General features: G+C 55.6%; 1 protein-coding gene across 2 annotated transcripts in view; it reads left to right on the top strand.

The window, feature by feature from the left end:
• The window catches only part of FAM102A (family with sequence similarity 102 member A), a 37,282-nt gene that overhangs the window by 12,517 nt on the left and 2,810 nt on the right, over positions 1-21,955 (top strand). Inside the window, exons 2-10 of one of the 2 annotated variants that reach the window (XM_036855202.1) lie at positions 12,321-12,441; positions 12,635-12,664; positions 15,090-15,206; positions 16,934-16,980; positions 17,137-17,291; positions 19,404-19,508; positions 19,597-19,792; positions 20,255-20,376; positions 20,472-20,541. In XM_036855202.1, coding sequence (XP_036711097.1) covers positions 12,321-12,441; positions 12,635-12,664; positions 15,090-15,206; positions 16,934-16,980; positions 17,137-17,291; positions 19,404-19,508; positions 19,597-19,792; positions 20,255-20,376; positions 20,472-20,541 — 963 coding nt within the window. The remainder of the gene's footprint in view (positions 1-12,320; positions 12,442-12,634; positions 12,665-15,089; positions 15,207-16,933; positions 16,981-17,136; positions 17,292-19,403; positions 19,509-19,596; positions 19,793-20,254; positions 20,377-20,471; positions 20,542-21,955) is intronic. The other variant, XM_036855203.1, reaches the window with a different exon arrangement.

The following is a 21,955-nucleotide window of genomic DNA, read 5'->3' as shown; positions in this document are numbered from 1 at the left end:
CCACTCTCCCTTCGACCCTGGATTGACCAGGCTTGGTCCCCAACACCAGCAGGTCTTGACGAGTTTGGTCCAGTGCCCTGCCCCACTGACCGTACACTTTGACCTCATGACCACCCCTCCTTTAGGATAAGACTGGTCTCAAGGCCGCCTCTTCCCTGGTATTGAGACTCGTGAAGGGTCAGCCCACAAAGCGCAGGGACATTGACGGCTGCTGCTGTCCCCTGAGAACAGCTTTTCTATCTTAGAGCATCTTCCCAGCGGTCCTGCAGGGCGGTGGGGGGGGGTGCTCCTGAGGTAGGGCTTGGAGGTGCAGTTCACCCCTCACCTCTTGAGTGACCTGCGGACTCCCTGAGTGTCCATTTGCTCATCTGTGAAGTGGGTGCTGATCGTGTCTGCAGAGGGTACATGCTTGAGCAGCACCTGGCACACAGAAGGGTACCTGGGAAACAGGAGCCAGGCTGGGCCACATTTGGTGATGGGGGCACCTTCACCCAGGTGCCTGGGTTTGGACCAGCACTTGGTCAAAGCCAGCAGTTTACTTTGGATTCCTTTCAATGGCCTGCTCTCCTCCTGGGCTGTGCATCAGTTGAGAATAGCATGCCCACACGTTCGCCTGGGTGATGGGGAAGCTCGAGCTGCCTGCAGAGCCTGCCTCTGGGTCCAGGCACCTCTGCGAAGGCGGAACCAGCGAGGCAGCGTGCCTGTGTCTGTAAAATGGGGAAGCCAGCATCTGCCCACTTTGGGTTTTTTGATGCGGTTCCAGGTTACCGGGCTGGTGAGTAGCAGGAGTAGAACCCAGGTGCCTCTGACTCCGGAGTCCTTACTCCTAATACTGATGCCTCTCCACCAAGCCTGAGTGGCTTGACTTCTAGGAACTTCTTGCTGCCTCATCGTGTCACGGGAGGAGGGGCTGGCTGTGTCAGAACTGCAACAAGCTGCTTCCCCTGCATGCAGCCCTGAATTCCTGGCAGGAGCCAGATGCTGCTGGGCGGCCACGTTGGCCACGTCACTGGAATGGAGGCTCTACCGCCCTGCAGCCCCTGGACAGATGCCTTGCCTGGTCCCCAGGGTGGGCCCCTCCCCAGGCGGCTGTACTCTCTTCTCTCAGGCGGCTGTACTCTCTTCTCTTCAGGGAAGCACAGGCAGATGTTGTCGATTTAAATTGTTTCCTTATTAGACTCTCGCCTTTCCTGGGCGAGACCCAGCCTGGGCTGGGTTTCATCAGCCGGGAACCTTGATTGCATCACTGTGACTGCTCGCTCTTCCAGAACCCCGGCCAAGGACCAAGGTCGGGGAGATCACGGAGTGGGTGTGGCTGAGGAGGTGCAGGCTGGACGTTGTGACTGCCGGCCCAGCGGGGAGGGATTCATGCGATGGGGCCTTGCTCTGGTTATCTCTCATCCTGGGGGCAGAAGGGGAGGAATCCGGGGACCAGCCCTTTCAGGAACACAGGAGGGCAGTGGGGCTGGGAGCCCCTGGGGTCCCACTCAGTTCTCATGGATATGCCCTCGCTTAGCCAGGTGCCCAGCTCCTGCCTCAGAATCACCTGGGAGCTGGTTTAAAAAGTCCAGTCCAAGGCCTGCAGCAGTGGTTCTCAACCAGGGGTGACTTTGCCCCCAGACAGTTGGCAATATCTGGAGACATTTTTGGTTGTCACAACTGGAGTTGTGCTACTGGCCGGATGCTGCCAAACATCCTGTAATGCACAGGACACCCCCCAAAAAGCAGAACGGCTTAAAATGTCAGTAGTGCTGAGGTTGAGAAACCCTGCCATAACAGAGTCTAGTTCTGGCAGGGCCTGGGAATCTTCATTTGTGACAAGCCAAGGAATTTTCAGTGTTGACTTGAGTCTGAGAAGCTCTGTCCTCCCAGGCCTCACCACCCCCATCCGTAGATAGTGGCCACAGTTGAGCTGCCCCCTGCCAGGCAGGCTCTGTGCTGGGTATACGGTGGTGACCAGACGGATGTGCAGACGAGTACTTGCAGCCAGGCTGCTGGGGAGGTGAGGGACTGAGGGTGGGTCAGGCTGGAGCCCTTCCATGGCTCCCCACTGATACCCCGGTTTCCCTTCTCTCAACTTCCTGCTCTGAGACCACTGCTGGCTGTGCCTTCACTCCGACTCCGGGGAGGGGCCCCAGATGGTCCCTGTCTATGAGAACCCTGTGGGCCATGGGCAGCCTGTGGCCAGGAGGTGGCTCCCATGGAATTGACCCCTCATCATCTGCGTGATGGAGACTGGGGGGTGCTAACGCTCTGAGATCTTGCTGCATTTCCTGGGCAGTGAGGCTGGTCTGGGCCAGGTGCTAGGGATGTGGCAGTGAGCCACCCTCGGGGAACCACGGAACCCGGACTCTGGGGTGGCCTTTTGCTGGGAGTCCCAAACTTCCCCATCTGAGAGGCCGAGGATGGTGGCTCACTTCAACCTGGTCTGCTGCCCTTCACAGCCTTTGAGGCATCTTGAGTTGTTGGGGCCCTGGGAAGAAGCATTCCCTCCTCCCAGGTATCCACTTACCTTCCTGCTTCTGAAGGGAACCAACATGGGGAAGAGGTGAAGGCATGGCCTTGGGTCAGCATACAACCCTATTTTTCTGTCCAACCTTGCTTGGGCTTGTTCTGCCCTTCTCTGGACCTCAGTTTCTTCATCTGTAAAATGGGAATGATAATGGCACATACCTCCTAGGCTTGTGGTAGTTTGCTCATGTATATAAAACACATGTCCTGTAGAACAAGCTCAATGAACAGGACTGGGTTTTACTGTTGATTAATTAAAGATGAACCTGGGAGGCAGGAGCGAGTGTTCTAGAGCGAGGGTCCCGCTCTGTGCAGCTCTGTCTTGAGCTCTGGGGAGGCAGTGGTGGCAGATAGGTGCCATCTGTGTGGGGCCCCGATGGTGGCCAGCTGCCTTTCTTGGTCACTGACACATGGTAGGGCAGGTGCTAGAAAGATGTGGCTACACACCCATCGTGCCGGTAGAATTCTCTGCATCGCCTCTCTGGGTGAGCAGTGGAGAAAGGAGCTGGACACGGCACCGCAGGGTCATGCGACAGCCCCACGCGGTGGGCAGTGTCACCCTTTCACAGATGAAATCGAGGCTCCCGGTGGTGGGCCTCCGGGTCACTCATGCAGCCCTACCCTCACCTGCCTGATTATCCCCTTCCCCCCGGCCTTCTCTCGCCTCTTCCTGAGAGCCACCTCCTTCCTTCTGGGTCTTCCTGGGCTCTTCCTACCACCTGGACCATCTCCCCGCGTCTTCGCCCAGCCAACCGCAGCCTAGAGGTCCCAGCTATGGCGTCACTGCCCCGACCAAGTCAGGCCCCCAGTCTGTTCCGCTTCCTCGCAGCCCCTTCCACTTCCTTGGAGGCTGGCGGCAGTTGTCAGTTGCTTTTTGTGTGAGTCTGTCTCCCCACTCAGCCGGGGGCTCCTGAGGAGGTCTGCTCCCGTTGTGTCCCCACACCCACGTGGGCCTGGCACCGAGCCGGCCTCCACAGTGAGGCTTTGTGGATGCATCATAGAGGCCCTGGTCGGGATCTGGGGCCAGGGGAGCTCCGAGGGAGACACCAGCCTGGTAGGATGCTCTGCTCTATTTCAGGACAACCCAGAAAGAGCCGAATTCTGCCAGCGGGCTGTGGTGGGTGGAGAGGGCTCGCCCTGACTCTCTGGGATTTGGACATCTAATTGTGTATCTTAAAGCTAAAAACAAAACTCCCCTGAAAACCCAGTCTCTGTAATTACCTATCCCTGGCAGCATGGAGCTGGGGACTCAAGCCCTGAAACCCCAGGCTAGGGAGGCCATCTTCATCTCTTACCAAGGGGCGCCCGGTCCTGCCGGGAGGGTGAGTGTGGGCTCAGGCCTTGAATCAGGCAGATGGGCATTCAAATCCCTTTGCTTTTGACCAGCTCTTCTAACCTCACACCCTTTTCTCATTTTTCAATTTCAAGTTCAATTACAGAAACAATTCTTGGACAGACACGAAGACAGTGGCCCTGCAGTTCCTCACCCCACCTTAGCCAGACCGGCTCCGAGCTCCCTCCTTCCTTCAGCCATTGTCTCCTCCTGCCCCTTTGCAGGTGGAACAAGCCACTCGGCTTGGGAGCCCGGAGTCCAGGGATCTGGACTGTGTCCTCTTTGGGCTTGGTGCCATCATCTTTACATTTCAGTTCTCAGCACATCTTCAGCCACGTTAGCGGGGCAAGCGGGGGTTGGGGTGGGGGGGCGGATGCACAGTCCTGTGTGTTCTTTTTTTTTTTTTTTTTTTTAAACAGAATGCTCAGATGATTTTTTTTTATTTTATTTTTTATTTATTTATTTATTTATGGCTGCGTTGGGTCTTCGTTTCTGTGCGAGGGCTTTCTCCAGTTGCGGCGAGCGGGGGCCACTCTTCATCGCGGTGCGCGGGCCTCTCACTGTCGCGGCCTCTCCCGTTGCGGAGCACAGGCTCCGGACGCGCAGGCTCAGCAGTTGTGGCTCACGGGCCTAGTCGCTCCGTGGCATGTGGGATCTTCCCAGACCAGGGCTCGAACCCGTGTCCCCTGCATCGGCAGGCAGATTCTCAACCACTGCGCCACCAGGGAAGCCCTCCTGTGTGTTCTTAATGAGCATCTTCTTTATGATTTTTCGTCATAGATGCTCATTTGTCGTAAGTTTTTCACACTCTTCCTCTTTCTGGCTCACTGCACCTGGGGAGTTGGGGAATGTATGCAGAGATCCACGTTTCCCACACAGGCCCTGTCCCTGCCCCCAGGGCCACAGTCCATCGAGGTCATGGCTGGTGTCAAGCGGTGCTCAACTTTCAGGATCCTGGTCACCCTTTAGGGCTCTTGGCAGCGCTGCAGTGGGCCTTTGCTGTTCCTGGGGTGGCTTTTTGGCCTCTAGCCTCCTCGTGCCTTCTTTTTTTTTTATTTTTTTAGTAAATTTATTTACTTATATTTATTTTTGGCTGCTTTGGGTCTTTGTTGCTGCGCGCGGGCTTTCTCTAGTTGCGGCGAGCGGGGGCTACTCTTTGTTGCGGTGCGCGGGCTTCTCATTGCGGTGGCTTCTTTTGTTGCGGAGCACGGGCTCTAGGCGCGCGGACTTCGGTAGTTGTGGCGCACGGGCTCAGTAGTTGTGACTCGCGAGCTCTAGAGCGCAGGCTCAGTAGTCGTGGTGCACGGGCTTAGTTGCTCCGCGGCATGTGGGATCTTCCCAGACCAGGGCTCGAACCCGTGTCCCCTGCATTGGCAGGCGGATTCTTAACCACTGCGCCACCAGGGAAGCCCCTCCTCGTGCCTTCTTAAACATGTCAGGCACATTCCCACCTCAGGGCCTTTGCACTGACTGTTCCTCGTGCCTGGACTGCTCTTCCCCCAGGCGTCTGTGTGGGTCACTCTCTCACCCCCTTCAGCTGTTTGCTCAGATGTCACCTTCCCATTAACACCTTCCCTGGTCATCTTTCCCTCAGGCGCCCCCAACCCAGACATTGCCTGCCTCCTTCCCTGTTCCTTTTTCCTCCACAGCACTTACCACCATCTGTGTGGTTTTGCCTTATTTTGTCTGTCTCCTTCCTGCTGCCAGACTATAAGCCCCTTGAAGGCAGTAATTTCTGTTTTGTTCACTGTTTATGTCCCTAGGGCCTTCAGCAGTACCTGGCACCTAATAAGTGCTTAGTAAGAGGTTTTTGAATGAATCAAGCCCCTGAGATTCCCTCAAACCTGGCCTGGCAAGCTCCCACCTGGGGCTCATGGTCCCCTGCTTGGCATCTTAATTCCTGTCTTTTTTTTTTAAATGAATGCCCCCTCACCCCCACCCCTGAGCCTGTGCTCATCTTTCATCTCCCCCCATTATCCCTGCCCTGTGCCTGAGAAGCCATACCACCTGACTGAGGGTGCCCAGCTCCCTCTCTCCAGAGGGCCCTGGAGGCGGCTGCGGGGCTGAGTCCTGGCTGTGCCATCTCTGGCTCTGGACACAGATGGGCCTGGAGTCAAGACCGGGCTCTGCTCCTCACCACTCTGTAACTGTGGGTGAGTTTCTCAGCCTTTCTGAGCCTCATTTTCCTCATCTGTAAAGTGGGCCACGATAACACCCAACTTGCAGCGTTCAAGAGTTCCAGGCAGCACACAGTAGGCCCACAGGGAATGGCCACTGCTGGGGTGTTTGTTTTTATCCTTGCTGTGACCTCCTGGGGTGGGCCAGGGCGAGGCTCTGAGCTTCTTCCCATGGGAGTGGTGGCATTTAAGAGTGTGTGTTTAGAGCCCTGTGGAAACATGAGGGAGGCCCAGGGCTGATCCCGTGAGCCCTGCCCCTGCCCACCTTCCCACAGCGGGAGAGGAAGCAGCCTGTTACCTGAGCCTGGAGGGCTCCGCATGGCTTTCTCTGGCCAGGCCTGCAGGAACCACGGTCAAGCAGGCTTCCTGGCCGGGTGTTCCCATGGCAGACTCACAAAGGGGAAGGGAGAGAGCCCACAATTCGATATCGGCTTTTGTTATTCCTCTGGGTGTTTCAACACGCCCAGCACTGTGAGCTTCCTCCTCAGGCTGCAGCAGCTGCTTCCAACTCCTGGCTGGCTGAAGCAAGTGGAGGGGGTGGGCAGAGATCTGAGGGTCCACATGGGAGCCCTGGCCGCCCCCTAGCTTTCCCTGCTTTCAGGCTTGGGCCTTTGGCTGCTTGGGAAGTATTCTGCTCTTTTCACCCATCCGTTCACCTCCTCAGGGCTGCTTTCAGCCTCTGCCTAAAACCGGAATCCATAATGGCGAGACAGAGGCACCGTCAGAGGAAGACTCAAAGTTCTCACCATGGCCCAGCATGACCTACCCCTGTTCCCTCGACAGCCTCGTCCCCTCTGCTCCCCTCCCCAGCCCCATTCAGCCGCTGGCCCCCATGCTGCTTCTCCACTTGCCAAGCTTGTTTCTACCTCAGGGCCTTTGCACTTGCTGTTCATGCATCAGGACAGCTCTTCCCCCAGTCTTTGCTCAGTCCACATCCTCACTTCACTCCAGACCTTGCTCAGACGTCACTGCCAAAGGGCTTTCCCTAACCACCTGCCCAAAGTAGCAGCCCCCACCTTCTCATCTCCCTCCAGTACTCCCTACCCACCTTCCTTGTTCTGTTTTCTCCATTTTTCTCTCTTTATTTGAACTACCATGTTTTCGTTTTGGTAACAGCTTTATTAAGATGTAATTCACAGACCACACAATTCACCCATTTAAAGTGTACAACTTGGGGGCTTCTGTGGTGGCACAGTAGTTAAGAATCCGCCTGCCAACACAGGGGACACGAGTTCAAGCCCTGGTCCGGAAAGATCCCGCATGCCGCAGAGCAACTAAGCCCGCGAGCCACAACTACTGAGCCTGCACGCCACAACAACTGAAGCCTGTGTGCCTAGAGCCCGTGCTCCGCAACAAGAGAAGCCACTGCAATGAGAAGCGCGCACACCGCAACGAAGCGTAGTCCCCGCTCACCGCAACTAGAGAAAGCCCACACACAGCAGCAAAGACCCAATGAAAATAAATAAAATAAATTAAAAAAAAATAAATAAAGTGTACAGTTTGGTAGTTTTTAGTATATTCACAGAGTTGTGTGACCATCTCCACAGTCAATTTTAGAACATTTTCATCACCCCAGAAAGAAACTCCATACCCATTAGCAGTCGTTCCCATTTTTTCCCACCTCCCCCATCCCCTGGCAATCATCAGTCTTTCTGTCTCTTATGGATTTGCCTATTCTGGGCATTTCATAGAAATGGAATCATACAACGTATAGTTCTTTGTGACTGGCTTCTTTCACTTAGCATAATGTTTTCAAGGTTAATTCACATTGTAGCATGTTTAGGTGCTCAGTTTCTTTCGATTGCTGAATAATATTCCATTGTATGGATATACCACATTTTATGTATCCATTCACCAGTTGATGGACATCTGGGTTGCTTTCACTTTTTGGCTATTATGAATAATGCTGCTGCGTACATTTGTGTACAAGTTTTTGTGTGGGCATATGTTTCATTTCTGTTGGGTGTATACCTAGGAGTAGAATTGCTGAGTCATATGGTAACTCTATGCTTAACCTTTTGAGGAACTGCCAGACTGTTTTCCAAAGCAGCTGCACCATTTTACATTCCTACCAGCAGTGCGTGAGGGTTCCAATTTCTCCCCATCCTCATCAACACTTATTATCTGTCTTGATTATAGCCATTTTAGTGGGTGTGAAGTGGTAACTCGTTATATAGTTTTGATTTGTGTTTCCCTGATAGTTAATGATGTTGAGCATCTTCTCATATGCTTATTGGCCATTTGTATATCTTTTTTGGAGAAATGTCTGTTCAGATCATTTACCCATTTTTATTTTATTTTATTTTATTTTATTTTTTTTAAATTATTTATTTATTTATTTATGGCTGTGTTGGGTCTTCGTCTCTGTGCGAGGGCTTTCTCTAGTTGCGGCAAGTGAGGGCCACTCTTCATCGCGGTGCGCGGGCCTCTCATTATCGCGGCCTCTCTTGTTGCGGAGCACAGCCTCCAGACGCGCAGGCTCAGTAATTGTGGCTCACGGGCCTAGTTGCTCCGCGGCATGTGGGATCTTCCCAGACCAGGGCTCGAACCCGTGTCCCCTGCATTGGCAGGCAGATTCTCAACCACTGCGCCACCAGGGAAGCCCTACCCATTTTTAAATTGGGTTGTTTGTCTTTATTATTGAGTTGTAAGTGCCCTTTATATATTCTAGCTACAAGTCTCATCATATATATGATTTGCAAATATTTTCTTTCATTCTTTGGGTTGTCTTCACTATTTTGATGGTGTTCTTTGAATCACAAAATTTTAAAATTTTTATGAAGTTCAAAATATCTATATTTTTCTTTTGTTGCTTGTACTTTTGTTGTCATATCTAAGAAACTGTTGCCGAATCCCAGGTCATGAAGAGTTACCCCTATGTTTTCTTCTAAGAATTTTATAGTTTCAGCTCCTAAACTTATGAGTTACTTATTGTATACGGTGTGAGAAATGAGTCCTGCTTTATTCTTTTGCACGTGAATATCTAGTTGTCCCAGCAAGGTTTGTTAAAAAGGCTGTTCTTTCCCCCATTGGCACCCTTGTTGAAAATTAACTGACCATATATGTGAAGGTTTATTTCTGGACTCTCAATTCTATTCCATTGATCTATGTGTCTATCCTTATGCCAGAACCACTCTTTCTTGATTATTGTAGCTTTGTAGAAGTTCTGCATTCAAGACATGTGAATCCCTTAATTATGTTCTACTTTTTCTAGATTGTTTTGATTATTCTGGTCCTTTGAATTCCCAAGATTTAGGATCAACTTGTCAATTTTCTGCAGAGAAGCCAGCCGAGATTTTGATAGGGATCATATTGAATTTTTAGATCAATTTGGGTGTATTATCATCTTTTTTTTTTTTTTTTTTTTGGCTGTGTTGGGTCTTCGTTGCTGCACGCAGGCTTTCTCTAGTTGCAGTGAGCAGGGGCTATTCTTCATTGCTGTGCGTGGGCTTCTCATTGCAGTGGCTTCTCTTGTTGCGGAGCATGGGCTCTAGGCACGCGGGCTTCAGTAGCTGTGGCTTGCGAGCTCTAGAGCGCAGGCTCGTCGTCGTGGTGCACAGGCTTAGTTGCTCTGCGGCATGTGGGATCTTCCCAGACCAGGGCTCGAACCTGTGTCCCCTGCATTGGCAGGCGGATTCTTAACCACTGCGCCACCAGGGAAGCCCGGGAGTATTATTATCTTAACAATATTAAATCTTTCAGTCCACGACTGTGGGATGTCTTTCCATTTATTTAGATCTTCTTGAATTTCTTTCAGCAATGTAGTTTGTAGTTTTCCAGAGTATACGTTTTGTACTTCTTTTGTTAAATTTATTCTTTTTGATACTATTGTAAATGAAATTGTTTTCTTCATTTCATTGTGGATGTTCACTAGTACTGTATATAGAAGTAACTGATTTTTGTATATTGCAACCTGGCTGAACTCATGTATTCTAATAGTTTTTTTAGTGGATTCCTTAGGATTTTCTACATATAAGACTAAGTCATTTGCCAAAAGAGGTAGTTTTCGTTCTTCCTTCCCACTCCCAGCAAAACGTAAGCTCATCACTGCTGTGGCCCCAGTGCATAGAACAGGGACTGGCACACGACTGGTGCTCAATTATTTGAATGAATGAATGAGGAGAGCCGCCATGGCTGGGTCAGATGATGCTCCAGCCCAGGGTTGCCACTCCTCCTTTGGCACCTGCTTCCTGAGGGTCCCTGCCCATGTCCGCTGCGGGGTTGGGAGCTCTCCCTTCCTCCCCCTTATCTCTAGCCCTGACCTTTTCTGTTTGTCCCCAGTCTGCAGGGGTTGCTGGAGCTCACCTTCCTAACAAGGTCAGAGCATTTTGGGGATTGGCCCCAGCCCAAATTGCACAGTGAGTGTGAGGCTGCGAGCCCAGGTCTGACCGACTGAGTCCTGTTGCTTCTTGTCACAGCCCTGGCAGGATGTGGGGAAGCCTTGGTCCCATCCTCAAAGCCTTGTGGGGCTAGGAGGGAGCTCCTCATAGAGGCTTGGCTCGGGGGCTTTCACTGGCCGAGAAACCAAGAATATGTTTGTTCCTCACTCATGCGGTTCCCTCTGCCAGGAACCGTCTCCCCCGCTTGCTACTCCCCCCTCTTCATTTGGGTCTGAGCCTGAATGCCACCTCCCTGCAGCCAGTCACCTTCCCTGACTCACCCCTTCCCCCACCCTGTCCTGGTGACACGGAGTCATCAGTGGGGTGACTGTCAGATGTCAGTCTGTGAATCAGGTCCACCGCAGTGTCCAGCACCTGGCACATACTTGGGACTCAGAGGCATGGGTAGACGCCTCGGGTGCAGATTAGGGCGCCGCTGGCTCCACAACCCCAGGGGGTTCTGTCTGCCATGCTTTCCCGAGCCCCTGACCCGTGAACCACGGTGATGGCTGAGCGCCCTGACTCTGCAGTTGGACCGTCCTGAGTTCAGATCCTGCTTTGTCCATCACCGGGGGTGTGACCTTGGGTGGTCTCCGGGAGCCTCAGTGCCTTCAGCTGTAGAAGGGGTGGCACAGAGTCTCCTTCTGGGGTTGCCGTGAGAAGCAGGCCAGCCCGTGTTCAGGAGATGCTCAACCTGTGCTGACCCTCTGCCCACCGGCCCCCGTCTGGCCATTAACCCGAGCCCCTCCGGTCTCCAGGGTGTGGAGCGGTCACTTCCTCAGCTGTACACTCGCCGTTCCTGTTAGGTGGGATGAGGCTGGAGATCATGCCTCGTACGCCTGCCCCTCCCTTCCTGAGCGCGTCCTGCCGTGGCAGGGGGGCTCATTTCCACCACGTGCCGCTGCCGCCCCCGGGGCCCACCGGCCCCTGAGGCAGCTGGAGAGGCTTGGTGGACTGCTCCCACTGGCTCCCACTCACCCCCAGGGCACAGGGTGCCTCCCCAGTGGGGGGGGGGTGCTGAATTGGTGGGCTTGGTTGTCATGCTCCTCAGGTCCAGGAGGCGCTCCAGGGGCTGGAAAGCCAGCACCGCCCCCCCACCCCGCCCTGACCCAGCGGGGAGGGTTGAGCATGTGGCACCAGAGCCAGGCTGCTTGGGTTCAAGTCCCTGTTCTGCTCCGCCAGTGGTGGGCCTCGGGCTGGGGTCTTAGCCCTAGAGCTCCCGGTTTCTTTGAACGTGAGCTGGGACTACGGGTAGTAGCTGCCCCAGACAGTTGCTGGGAGGGTTAGCGTGACCTTGGATCGCCAGCACTTGGAGAAGGCTCCTGTGGCAGCTGGTTTTGTGAAGTGCTTTGGGTGGTGCCTGGCACACAGAAGTGCCGTGTGAGCATTAGCTGTTGTTATTATTATTATTATCATCATTATTACTGGTGAAGAAGGGGGCTCTGGAGCCAGGCAGCACTGGGCTGAGGGCCAGCTGTTTCCTGGCTGGGCAGTACTGGGCAGTGTATCTAGCCTGAGTTTCTTCATCTGTAAAAAGGGCTGGGAGTCCATCCTGGGAACACCGTGTGAGGCTCACTTGAGATGGCCAGTGGCAGTCCAGCTGGGGGGAGGTAACGGGAGCCGAAGGAGCTCCCGAGACCCCAGAGCAAGGTTGCAGGTGGGACAGGCAGTGCTGGAAACAGACAGCTGCCCCCAGCCTGATCTCACCCTCGCCTTGTGTTTTTTCATTTTTTTATTTTTATGTTTTTGTTGTTTTTTTTATAACACGTACGCAAGCAGATTCTTGTTATGAAAATACAGTCACTTTGTGATACAAAGTGAAAAGTGAGAGCTTCCCTCCCCGTCCCAAAGGCAGCAGGGCCCTCACCTCCCTAAAAGTGGACCCTGTACCCTTACGCTCACTGTCTCTCTGACCCGCAGGGAGGAGGTGCAAGAGAACTGTGTGCGGTGGCGGAAGAGGTTCACCTTCGTGTGTAAGATGAGCGCCAACCCGGCCACCGGCCTGCTGGACCCCTGCATCTTCCGTGTGTCGGTGCGCAAGGTGAGAGGCCAGGGGGCGCTGGTAGGGCCACGGGGCTACTGGCTTTAGGCCCATCCCCTGAGTGAGTCAGTCAACCCCTTTGCTTGTCCTCCTTCCCTGGGAGTCAGATTGGGGGGTGGGGTGGAGTGGGGAGACCCATGAGGTCCCTGGGATCCCCTAGTCATCCTGCTGCCTTCGTCTGTTTCCCATGCAGGAGCTGAAAGGCGGGAAGGCTTACTCCAAGGTAAGCTGGGCCATGTGAAGGGGTGGCGGGGTGGGACGGGATGGGTGGATGGGACAGGCATGAGAGAAGCTCCTAGATGAACCTCCAGCCGCCTCTCTTGCCCCAAACAGAAGACGCCCTGCCCTCCATGAGATGTATTACTTTTTTGAAATATCTTTTTTTTTTTTTTTAATTTATTTTTGGCTGTGTTGGGTCTTCGCTGCTGCGCGCGAGCATTCTTTAGTTGCGGTGAGCGGGGACTACTCTTCGTTGCAGCGCGCGGGCTTCTCATTGTGGTGGCTTCTCTTGTTGCGGAGCACGGGCTCTAGGCGCGTGGGCTCAGGAGCTGTGGCTCACGGGCTCTAGAGCGTAGGCTCAGTAGTTGTGGTTCACAGGCTTAGTTGCTCCTCGGCATGTGGGATCTTCCCGGACTGGGGCTCGAACCCGTGTCCCCTGCATTGGCAGGCGGATTCTTAACCTCTACACCACCAGGGAAGTCCCAATTTTTTTGAAATATCTTTATTGATAGTCTTTGCACTTAACATAAAGGCAGTGGATGCTTGTTGCAGCACAAATGGGACAGAGGTTTTCAGAGGGAAAGGGTGGTTTCCACCCCATTCCTCTCTAGGCCTCCTCCTCAGACTCCACCATTTTGATTTGTTAGGGTCTTTCCAGACCTTTTAAGGAAAAAAAAAAAAAAAATGCATGAAATATACGTCCAGAGCAGTGAATAAAACGTGTGCATATGGTTTAGAGGATCATACAAGGAGCACCCTATGTGTATACTTGCGCACACGCAGGTGATATGATTTTTAAATTCACAAGAGGGACTTGTTCTAAACAGATTCTGCAACTTGGTTTTTTACTTACCAATACATCATGGGCATGTTTTTGTGTCATCACAAATTTCCTTGTGCTGTCTAACAGCGGCGGGGCCCATCGTTTGGCTGGGTGAAGAGGGCTCGGCCAGGCCCTGCTGTTGCACATCTGTGTGGTTGCCGGGCTTTCCCTGTGCCCACAGACAGTTCAGGCCTACGCATTAAAACCTTTTCCACTGCGGAAGGTGGGGGAAGACGGCTCTGGAAGGGTTACCTCTGGCTTTGAATCCGCCTGCTCTGCCCTAAGCCCCCTTCTCGTGGGGACTCTCGCCCACCGTCTGCGGCCTGGGGAGGCACCCGGCAGCAGGGGGTGGGCTCAGTCAGTCCAGAGGGGACATGCCTCTGCCTCACCTCACTCTGCGTGGAGAGCCCGAGGGAGGTGCTGTGCAGGGCGTGTTCCTTCCCACCGACCAGAGCCCAGGAAGCTCAGTGGACCAGGCCTTGTACTCCGCCTTGGCCAGGGCGCTGATGCCCTCTCCAGAAGCAGAGGGCAGGGTGGCTAGAACCGGGCTGTGGAAGATGCTCTCGGAGTGGAGATTTCTCCTCCTGTTGATGCGTGTGGGTGAAGGACAGCCAGGAAAGAAACTGCCAGCAAACAGCCGGAACATCCCACCTCCTTCCCCCTCCCCCCAACAATCCTGCTACGTCACATGTCAGACCTGCCAGGCCCTTCCCTTCCATTCTTTAATCAAACCTCCACCACAGGCTCAGCTCCCCTTAATCAGAGGAGGAAGCTGAGGCCCAGAAAGGTGGTGAGACTTGGCGCAGATCAGGCCTAGTGTCAGTTCTGGCTCTGCCGGTTAAGGTGTGTGAGCCCCTGAGCAAGTCACTTCCCCGCTCTGAACCTTAGTTTCCTTGTCTGAAGCATGTGCCCTAAGCTCTGCAGTAGAGACTTGCATGCAGCAGGTGCTCAATAAATGTCCCTGATTGGCTTGGTTTGTCTTCCAAGTCGCCAAGCCCAGCATCCCCCCAACCTCAACCTCCAGGTCTGGCAGACTTGGCTTCCACCCAGGAGGCCTTCTCAGCTCATACACCATGTTCTCACACTTTCTCGCTTCCCTCCGCATCCCTTGCTCCCTTCTGCATCGCAGGAGCAGCTGGGAGTTCCCACCAGCCCCTCACTCCAGCTCCCGCCAGGGTCTCCTGCTCACCCTGCAGTGCCCTCCACCCTCCCAGCCCAACGCCAAGTTCCCACGGGCCTTCCCTCCCCTCCTGTCCGCTGGCCTGGTGGCTCCCACAGCACGGCCTTGTTTCCCAGGGAACAATGCGTCTGTGTCACAGACAACAATGTCCTTTCATCTCGGGCGCTGCCCTGGTGCACGCTGGGACATGGCACAAAGGGCGCTTTGTGCAGCTCAGGGATGTGAGCTCCTGGCTTTGCCACATTGGAGCCGCCAGCCCGGGCCTCTGTCCTTGGGTGCCGGTTATGCAACAGGCATTCTGGGCCGTGGGGCGGGCCCGAGGGCTCTGCCTCCCCTCCCCATCCCACCTTGCCAAGCTAACCCTTGGGCTGCCAGCCATGCGCCCGCACTCCCCTCAGCCTCCCACCCTCTCCTCTGTCCCCACAGCTGGGCTTTGCCGACTTGAACCTGGCGGAGTTTGCAGGCTCGGGCTCCACAGTGCGCTGCTGCCTGCTGGAGGGATATGACACGAAGAACACCCGACAGGACAACTCCATCCTCAAGGTACCAGGGCTCCGCTGCCCCATCCGCCCCTTCCCAGCAAGGGGCGGGGGCAAACGTGCCCCGTGTCAGAGTCCCCCGAACGGTTGTTAAGAATACAGGTTCTCACCCCAGACAGGCAGTGAGAGACACTGGGAAAGACGTGGGTCCTGGGGTCAGGAAGCCACCATCAAAGGCCTGGCTCAGGCACTGGCCTCAGTTTCCCCATCCATAATCGGGGGTCGGGGTGGACCCAATAGTCTCTTTAACGCTTTGGTGAGCACTTTCGGTGAGCTCAGCATGGCTGAGTGCTTACCACCCCTTATCTCGTGGTGTCTGACAACAGCCCCGTGGGGTGTGGTATCTATTATTGGCCCAAGTTTTGCACCGCAGGGGGCTGAGGCACAGAGGTTAGATCATCCGCCTGGGGTCACAAGCAGAGCTGGCGCGTGACCCTGCGGTCCAGCTCCCAACCACTGCCCCACACGTCATGAGGCAGCCTGAGCCCCCAGAGCATCAGTGAGCAGATGGCCTGCCGTGCCCGGACCTGGCAGACCCGGCCGGCTGCTCAGAGGGCCCAGCCGGGGCATCACCCTCCCCCCAGGCAGCTGCCGCTTTGGCCTCTTGGGACAGAGATATCTGGGCATCCGCTGCCAGCATGCCTCTCTTCCTCGTCCCCACACCCTTCCACCTGGCTGAGAAAACAGTCTTGTTGTAACCACACCTCTGCAAGCTGACCCAGCGGGAGCATGTTATGCCTGGCAGAGCCGGGCAAGAGGTGGCAGGCAAGGGCTCTGGGGCCTCCTGGGCCTTTTGCCGAAGAAACCAGAGGCACCTGAAAAGGTCCAGGCTAGTTGTTGTGAGAGCCAAGCCCTTGCAGCCTCGCTCCAGTGGCCCAGTGCATCCTCAGGCCAGATCGAGGGGGCCCCAGGGGCAGGTGGCCTCCAGTTCAAGGCCATCTCCCCCACATCCTGTCTGCAGGGCCTTGAGCAGTCCCTTCCCCTGAGTCTGAGTCTCAGTTCCCTCGTCTACAGCCTGGGGCCATCATGTACTTTGTAGGTTGCTATCATGGCCATATGAAACAATCCATTAAAAACAAAGCCTCACCCCAGCGGTCACCATTTTTGTCAGAGGTGTCCCTGTGATCTGAGCACCTCTTTCCCACCCCATCACCCCTCTGCCTGTCACTCCGTCCCAGCCCAGATTTGGGGACCCAAACCTTGCCTTGTTTAGACCATTGCCAAAATCTTTGCCCGAGTGGATGTTACATTTCTAATGGCTTCTTGCTTTATTCAACAAACTTTCACAAGCCCCTGCCCTCTGTGTTGGAATCTGTGAACCCCTCCCCACCGCGTAGGCATCGAGAGCCTCCCTCCCACCTGCTCACCCGCTCTGAGGGCTGCGAGGGGCGCAGAGGATGGAGAGTGTCTGCGGCTCCTCCCTCGAGGGCCTCACAGTCTATCTGTAGTTTTGCAATGACAGTAGCTGACTTTCCCTCCTCACTCACCCCGTGCCAGGTGCCCAGCATCCTCTCCACTATTCCACAAGGTAGGCGTTATAATCAGTTTTGTCCTCTGCACGAGGAAACTGGGCTTCACTGAAGTTTGGTGGCTTCGCCAGGGCCAGCAAGGGACAGAGATAGGATCAGAGTCCAAGCCCATCTGAAGCCAGAGCAGGGAGGCCACAGGAAGGCCAGGCGCCTGGGCTGGGGCGTGGATGGGGCGTGGCTGATTTCTCCGGCTTTTGCACAGGTTACCATTGGAATGTTCCTGCTCTCTGGAGACCCCTGCTTCAAGACGTGAGTGCTGGTGCAGGGTGCCTGAGGGGTGGGGGCTCTGTCCTGGACACGGGGAGGGGGGACAAGGGACTGTCCCCTCCTCCAGGCTCTTGGGTTCCCCTGTCTTCTCCGACCCCAAAGTGGGGCACTCTGGTCACACCCATCTGTCTTCCCAAGGCCGCCGTCCACTGCCAAGTCCATCTCCATCCCAGGCCAGGATTCCTCCCTGCAGCTGACGTGTAAGGGTGGCGGGACCAGCAGCGGTGGCAGTGGCACCAACTCCCTGACAGGGTCCCGGCCCCCCAAGGCCCGGCCCACCATCCTCAGCTCAGGTACTGTTCCTCACCTGCCCTCCCTACCCCTCCCGTGGTCGAAGGCTTTTACCTCCCCATATCCCTAGGTCCCAAGGGGGATGCTTGCTGGGAAGAGAAGGCTAGTGGGATGGCGTCACCCACCCATGCTTCCATTAGGCAGGCGTCTGAGCCCCTCCTGTGATCCGGGCTCTGTGCGTGGCCCCAGGATCACAGCAGCGCCCTGGACCGAGACTAACCGGGTCCCTGGCCTAGCAGGAGAGACAGGTGTCAATGAGACAATAAATATGTCAAATGCATGTCCACCTACAGCTGTGACGAGAGATGTCAGAGAGACACAGAAGGTGTCCGCCTGGGGACGACCGGGGAAAGCTCCCTGAAGGGGTGTCATCTGAGCTGAATCTAGGGTGTGGTGTGCAGTGTTCCTGGCAGAGGGATGTCCTGTGAGCTCTTGCTCTGCTACTTGCTGCGTGACCTTGACTGGCCGTTTTGCCTCTCCAGGTCTCAGCGTCCTCCTCTGCAAAATGGGATCAGCAGTAGCAATCACATCTTGGGTTGCTCTGGGGATGAACTGAGCAAACGTACGTGCGTGCCTTGCCTGGCACGTAGTACGTCCTCTGTATTTCCCAGCACGTGTTTTGTTAAATTATCATTATTACTAATATTATGAAAAATGCAAATGAGCTTGAATCCCCAGAGGAATCAGTGTGGCAATTAAGAGGGGGAGGTGATACCAGGAGAGAAGGCTCCAGCCTGCACCACCCCGCAACCCTGAGTGCTGTGCGGGGTGAAGCACGCCCCTCCGAGCATGAGCCTTGGCCTCTGCACCTCTTCCCTGGGGGTGAGCTCAGAGCTGGGAGGAGGACTGCCCCTTAGCTGATCAGTAAGCAAGGCGGCACGCGGCGGCCCTAATCTGTGCCGCAAGAGCAATTAGGGCACAGGGCCTCAGGCCCTGTTTGCTGGGTGATTCTGCCCCAGAGGATGGGAGCAGTGAGGGACCCTCTGACCCCAAGGGCCAGCTTCCCTCCACTCCCGTTTTTCCTGCACACCCAGCCTAGTGGGGCCCAGAGCAGAAAGCTCGGCTTCTTAGCTGCCTCAGCCTGGCGGCTGCATGCAGGAATGGGGGCTCCCCAGCTCCGTTGCTCTCTCCAGCTTCAGGGTGGGGGTCCCCAGAGGAGAGATCTGGGGACCAGGCCACTCCAGCAAATATGGAGCCTTTTGTGCAAAGTAGAAGAGGTGCCTCTCCCACGGGGGGTGGGATTTGAGCCCCCACAAGCCTCTATAGCTGGTTTTCTGCCTCTCGCTCTCCCTCTTCTGCAACCCCTCAGATGTGGAGAACCTGCTGACTTGAAAAGCCATGTGGCTTTGGGTGGGGACACAGGCAGGCCTGGGGTCCATCCTATGGCCTGGGTGTGCTCATTTCCGAAGAGAGGATGGATGAGTCCTTGCTTCCTGTGTTGACCAGGAGGACTGGTCGGGGTGGGGGTTACTCATGGAGCCCTGGGCAGACCCTGCCTGGTTCCCTGGAATCTCCTGCTGTCACTGCCCGAAAGTGTGTTCCCCGCCTCCCGCACCCCCTTATTCACTCCACTCCAGCTACACAGACCCAAGCCCGTTCAAGCCTCAGGGCCTTTGCTTATGCCATTCCCTCTGTCTGGAAGGCCCTTTCCCTGATGCCTTATCTGGCTTGCTCCCTTCCACGCATCCTGAAGGTTTCGCATTAAGGCCACCTCCTCAGAGAAGCCTTCCCTGATTCCAGACTGGGTCAGACCCCTCCATACGCTCCCTGCTCTGCACCATTCGCCAGTTGTGGTTGATCGTGGGTCATTTTTGTTCAACATTCTTCTTTCCCACCATTGGTGCCTGTGACACCACGTCTCCTGTTCCCAGCACCCAGTAGAGCGCCCGGCGTGGAGGACGTCCCCAACAGATATTTGTGGAATGAACGAATGATCCTGGGTTCGAGTGGTGACCTGCGGCTCGGGGCAGGTTGCTGCTCCCCTGGACCTCAGCTTTTCAGTCTCTTAAATGGAAATACATAATGTGCTCTCCACCCCCCGCCACACTCAGTGAGAGGAGGAGCAAGGGCGAGGGCGGGCACACTGGTAACCCCTGCCCCTACCCGGCTTCCAGGGGTGCCAGAGGAGCCGGACCAGAACCTCTCCAGCCCCGAGGAGGTGTTCCACTCCGGCCACTCCCGCAACTCCAGCTACGCCAGCCAGCAGTCCAAGATCTCTGGTGAGTGCCCGCCCGGCCCCTTGCCCCTGGCCTTCCACCTTCCCCGGCTCCCGGCTCCCGGTAATCAACGTCCCCGACCGCCCCCCAGGCTACAGCACCGAGCACTCGCGCTCCTCCAGCCTCTCGGACCTGACGCACCGCCGGAACACGTCCACCAGCAGCAGCGCCTCGGGCGGCCTCAGCATAGCTGTGGAGGGTCCCGAGGGCAGCGAGCGTGAGCACCGGCCCCCCGAGAAGCCGCCGCGGCCACCCCGGCCCCCACATCTGTCGGACCGCTCGTTTCGGTAAGTCTCACCATACGTGCTCCTGGAGAGCAGACCCCGCCGGTGGCTCCCTGAGCCTCTGCTTCTCTACCTGTAACGGGGACAAGAGGGCCCCCGCCGCAGCGGCGTGGGCGTGGCTACTCAACCAGCTGACGCTCACAGGCGCGGCGCCCCGGCCTGGCACGCATGCTCAGTGAGTGGTTGCTGCGTGCGGTTTAGTGTCCCCTCTGTCCCCGCCTGCTCCCTTGCTCTGCAGCCTCTCAGAGGCTGGTACTTAACCTCTCAGGGCCTCCGTGGCCTCCTCTGTAAAACCAGGTCGTAGCAGCATCCGCACGTAGGGTTTGATGTGAGGGTTAAATGAATACAGTCTGGACCAGCTCTCACGTGCACTTTGAGCCTCCTGAGCGCTGCGGGTGCTTGGTCCTGTCGTCGTCGTGCCTGTTGCTGCCCTGACTGTTGTGACTCTGCCCCGCCCCGCCCCAGGAGGAAGAAGGACTCCGTGGAGAGCCACCCGACGTGGGTGGATGACACGCGGATTGACGCTGACGACATCGTGGAGAAGATCATGCAGAGCCAGGACTTCACGGACGGCAGCAATACTGAGGGTGAGCTGCCCGCGCCGGCGGGCCAGGGACGATGCCCAGGGGCTCCCTGGTGGCGCCGCCCCGCTCAGCCCCCATCCTTCCCTGTGTCCCCACAGACAGCAACCTCCGGCTGTTCGTGAGCCGCGATGGCTCCACCACCCTGAGTGGCATCCAGCTGGCCAACAGGTAGGGCTGAAGGTTCTGGGTGGGTCACGAGTGTGGCTCTGGGGCATAGTGGTGAGAGCATATGGCCTCTGTAGACCACTGACCTAGCTTTGAATGCCAGCTCTTGTCAGTGTGACCTTGGACCAGTCACTTCTCTCTGAGCCTCAGTTTCCCCATCTGTCAAATGATGTGGACCACACCACCTTACCTGGAAACCTGGGACAAAGGCCCTGGGTTTGGTTTTGGGGGTTCTGAGGAACCTTGGTAAGTGCCTAGCACAAGGCTTGGCACATAGCAGGGGCTTAATACATCTTTATTTTGGATTCTACTTTTCTTTCCCTTCCTCCTGGATCTGGGAACTCCTAAAAAATGATGATGATGACTTGTTTATTTATTGAACAAATATTTATTGCACACCAGCTACACACCAGGTACTGAGCTATCCGTAGGTGCTGGGGATACGGCAGTGAGCAACACAGATTTCTGCTGCATGATGTTCAGAGACGAGGAGGTGGTAGGATCAAACTTGGACTTGAACTCTACAGTTTTATAGAGTGCCCTCTCATGATCATTCACTTACAGCGTGCTTTCTGTGTGCCTGGCTCACTGAATGAGTGAACGAATGAGTGAGTGGTGGAGCTTCCCACCTGCGGGGTTGTGCTGAAGCCTTTTCCCCTGGTTCTTGTGGGCCAGATGGGAAAGTGCCCATTTAACATCTCCGGCCGGAGCGAGAAGGGGGCTTGGCTGGGCCATGCAGGGCCTCCAGACCTCCCCTCTGGTGCTGCTCTGCTGACCCCTACTGGCTGAGGCTTGAAATTGCAACTGCCATCTTTCCATGGCCGCCTCAGCTGCCCCGGGTGGGGTGGGCAAGAAGAAAACAGAGGGCACTTCTTTGGGGCTTTGTGACATCCCTCTCTAGCCCCCTCTGAGGATGAGGAAACTGAGATGCAGGACGGGAAGAACCAATCTATTTGGCAGCAAGGTCATTGCAGAGCTGTATGCTGAGCCCTGAATGTCCACAATCCCAGGGGTGGCTCTGGCCTCCCTCAGTGGGGAGAAGAGCCAATCAAGCTCCCCAACCTTCTACTGCGCTTTTAGCAAGCCTCATAATCCCTCTGAGCCTCAGTTTCTTCACCTGTCAAGTGAGGCTAGCTGCAGACCCTCCCTGCCAGAGTTGTCGTGAGGATGGGCGCAGCACACCCCAGCGTGAGAGCTGCCGGTGCCCAGGAGGGCTTGGGGCATGGTCTGTGCCAGCTCTGCACTCCTACAGACTCCGATACTTAACATCTGTGTTGCCCTGGGCAAGTGATTCAACTTCTCTGAGCCTCAGTTTCTTTCTCTGCAAAATGGGGCCTGCTTGTGAAGTACTCCCAAGGGCCTGGCCCAAAGGACCTGGCCCAAAGGACCATCAAGGATGACAAGCTGACCTGTCTCT

This window comes from Balaenoptera musculus, chromosome 6 (genome assembly GCF_009873245.2).
Source record: "Balaenoptera musculus isolate JJ_BM4_2016_0621 chromosome 6, mBalMus1.pri.v3, whole genome shotgun sequence".
Lineage (NCBI taxonomy): Eukaryota > Metazoa > Chordata > Mammalia > Artiodactyla > Balaenopteridae > Balaenoptera > Balaenoptera musculus.
Note: the sequence above shows the minus strand (reverse complement) of the source record. Positions and strands in the feature narration are given on the sequence as shown.